The sequence below is a fragment of the Sinocyclocheilus rhinocerous genome, unplaced genomic scaffold (genome assembly GCF_001515625.1).
Source record: "Sinocyclocheilus rhinocerous isolate Xijiao unplaced genomic scaffold, SAMN03320098_v1.1 scaffold788, whole genome shotgun sequence".
NCBI lineage: Eukaryota > Metazoa > Chordata > Actinopteri > Cypriniformes > Cyprinidae > Sinocyclocheilus > Sinocyclocheilus rhinocerous.
Genome location: NW_015664008.1, coordinates 136,582 through 139,581, shown reverse-complemented (window position 1 = coordinate 139,581; position 3,000 = coordinate 136,582). Strand labels below are relative to the sequence as shown.

The 3,000-nt window shown below is 39.2% G+C and overlaps 1 protein-coding gene across 1 annotated transcript in view; it reads right to left on the bottom strand.

Annotated features, from left to right (window-relative positions):
- Positions 1–655, bottom strand: part of LOC107729079 (brain-enriched guanylate kinase-associated protein-like) — a 26,298-nt gene extending 25,643 nt beyond the window's left edge. Inside the window, exon 1 of the mRNA XM_016539433.1 lies at positions 88–655. Coding sequence (XP_016394919.1) covers positions 88–615 — 528 coding nt within the window. The 5' untranslated portion in view covers positions 616–655. The remainder of the gene's footprint in view (positions 1–87) is intronic.
- Positions 656–3,000: the final 2,345 nt, after the last annotated feature.

Genomic DNA, 3,000 nt, shown 5'->3' with positions numbered 1-3,000 from the left:
TATATATATATAAATTAATGTAAATAATTAAATAATTATATTATAATGATTATTAATAACAAAAAAAAAGTGACAGGAATGACTTACTATGTTGATGTCCCTTGGAAGGGAAACGGATCGGTAGGGGTATCTAGAGAGGGTTTCCTCTCTATAGAGCAGCGGACTCAAAGGTCTGATTCTCTGGATGGGGTGTGGATGACTTTCTGGAGGACTCTTAACTTCATTGCTCTCAAATGTGATGACCGTCTCTTTCTTGGTCTTAACTTCCTTTATCTCATCTTCTCTTCGCACACAGTCGATGTCCGTCTCCAGGTAGGCTTTTCCTACAGTCTCTGGTGCACCTTGTTCTTCCTGCATCCCATCCACGGATTGGATGCTCTGCAGGGAAAAATCCACGTCCCCTGGCTGCTGTTGAGCGTCTGGGATCCTGGACTTGCTGTTACTGTGACTGGAGATGGAAGAGTTAGACCTGGAGGATTCAGTCTGCCTGGACAACATGAACAGGTTGGTAGGGTGAAGGACTCGGCTGCTCACTTCATCCAGGAACTGCGAGAACTTCAATTTGGCTTCGATTTTTAGTTCCAGTTGATGCTGTAACACAGCCAAATGCGACATGGCCTGTCCAGAGGTCACGTTGACAACTTCACTGGAGCTCCTCCCTTCCTCCCCACTGGTCAATACTGCCCCCTGCTGGCAGCTCCCAGTTTCTCTAAGGGGGCTACACCCTTTTTGTTGGTCACAACGTTGCTCTACTTCATGGCATCTGTTGGTGTTGAGCTTTAGGCAGGTGATTGCCTCTGAGTTCATACTATCCCAACTAGAGGCCCGTGGACTGCTGCTGTTGCTAGTGCTCCTTCCGCTGGGACTGGAGGTGAGGCTGCGTGACTTCCAGCTGGCGTGTCCGGCTGCAAGATACCAACCCACACGTCCTCGAGAAGAATAAAACATCTGAGGGGAGGTGGACGAGTTGGAGGAGGTCGTGGAGCTGCATGATCTTCTCCTTAGCTGGTGGTACATGCTGCAAGCGGGATCCAACGCCCCATGAAACTCAGTAATCCTGTTGGCCTGAGCCGAAGATAGGAAATGTCCACAGGATCTGGTGCCTAGACAATGAATGAGCACGAAACCCAGATTTTAAAGCATTTAGCCCTAATCACTGCCCACCGTCTGCATTAGCGGCTGGGAAAAACTCAATATTTAGGCCACAGAATCATTCGGTCCCCTGGCTGCCATGTACATGGAAGAGCAAGTTTATCACCCAGATTAGAATCCAGTTCTATTTAGCTAACAAAAATTTAGATACTGTTATGAATAGTATTTTGGTCAATGACAAAAAAATGAGTATCCAAAACAAAGAAAAGGAAACTTTAAAACAAATAAACGAAAGAACTTAGAAATGTACTCTTCAAGTTAATTACATTTGAACTGAAATACTTTTATATATTATTTTCAAGAAAGTTTAAATTGCATGTTTCTAAAAATGTCATGGCGCATCCATAAATTCAAAATAACATTTTCCTTACAGCCTTTCTTTAAAAATAATAATAATAATTTAAATAATAATATGTAATAAATGAGTGTTGAAAGCACTGAAATGTAATATAATAAATATAATTAATTATTTACTTATAATTATAATTATAATATAATTACTTAGAATTTTTCCATTTGACTTTTTGTGTGTGTGGGTCCACTTGGTAGACAAATGTTTTTCAAAAATGAACAATATTTAAAAAAAACAACAACAAAAAACTACATATTCTTGACAAAGGCAGAATTTTATTTTTTGTTTTTGTACTTTGTACTCCATTATAAAATCAGGACAGTTACATCACACTAACATTTCTGACTTATGCCACCAAAAAATATTATAATTAATTTTAACTAATTAAATTAACTAATTAATTCTAACTGAGACTTGTCAAAGCACTTGCTTGTTATTACTGTTTTGTTGATTCGGATTGCTTCCATTGTCCTCATTTGTAAGTCGCTTTGGATAAAGCGTCTGCTAAATGTAATGTAATGTAAATGTAATTTTAATTCATAAATTAAAAACATGCTCTGTTGTATTCAAATATGACCCGCATTTTGCTCTATAAAGCAAAGAGAAGTCTGTATTCAACAAATATATCAAAGCTAGTCAAGCCCATGCAGATCAAATGAGTAAATTTTATGAAGTGATGTGTTTGTCAGGAAATGAGAGAAATTGCTTTAGAAGTTTGCCCTTAATTAGGACATCTATTGAGAGCACAACAGACTATTTTTTTCGAACTTCTTTCTTCCAGGTCAATGCTTTCTATTGAACATTGATCACAGATAACCAGATAACCTCACACACTCATTTTTATGGCTGAGAGTTTAACATTTTCATTAAATATAAGGGAATCTGTCGCACAAGCATTAGATTGCGTGTTGTTAGTTGTGTAACCCAAATTCGTTATTTCCTGATAATATCACCATTACACATTATCGACCGCTCCTCCCTCCACTGTTTGAGAGTGAAGTGATGAGTCACCGATGACTAGTTTTAATTAGGCTGCTTGTGTGGCTAATAAGTGTGGCAAAAGTTCAACACAATGAAAGATGGCCTTCTGTGATGGTACATCTGTGGAGTTTCTCATGCAAAAACACCCCAGCTGCAGTCTGAACAAATGATCTGAACAAATCATCGCCTCTGTTGTGCCTCCCATGTCTTTGAGACATTTTTTTTTTCTAAATCACCATGCAAATTACTTTACTGCCGTGTGTTTTTACACAGACTTGAAGGTTAAAGGGCACCTATTATGCAAAATCCACTTTTACATGGTGTTAGGACATAAATGTGTGTTGGCAGTGTGTGAACACAACCACCCTACAATGATAAACATCCACCCACTCCTCATTTTTTAATCCCCTTTAAACCAAGTCAGTCTCACTAGGCCTGCCGTTTTGATTCTCATGCAGTGTGACGTCACATTGTATAGGGCGGGGCCACGGGGGTTGATTGACAGCCCTGCATTG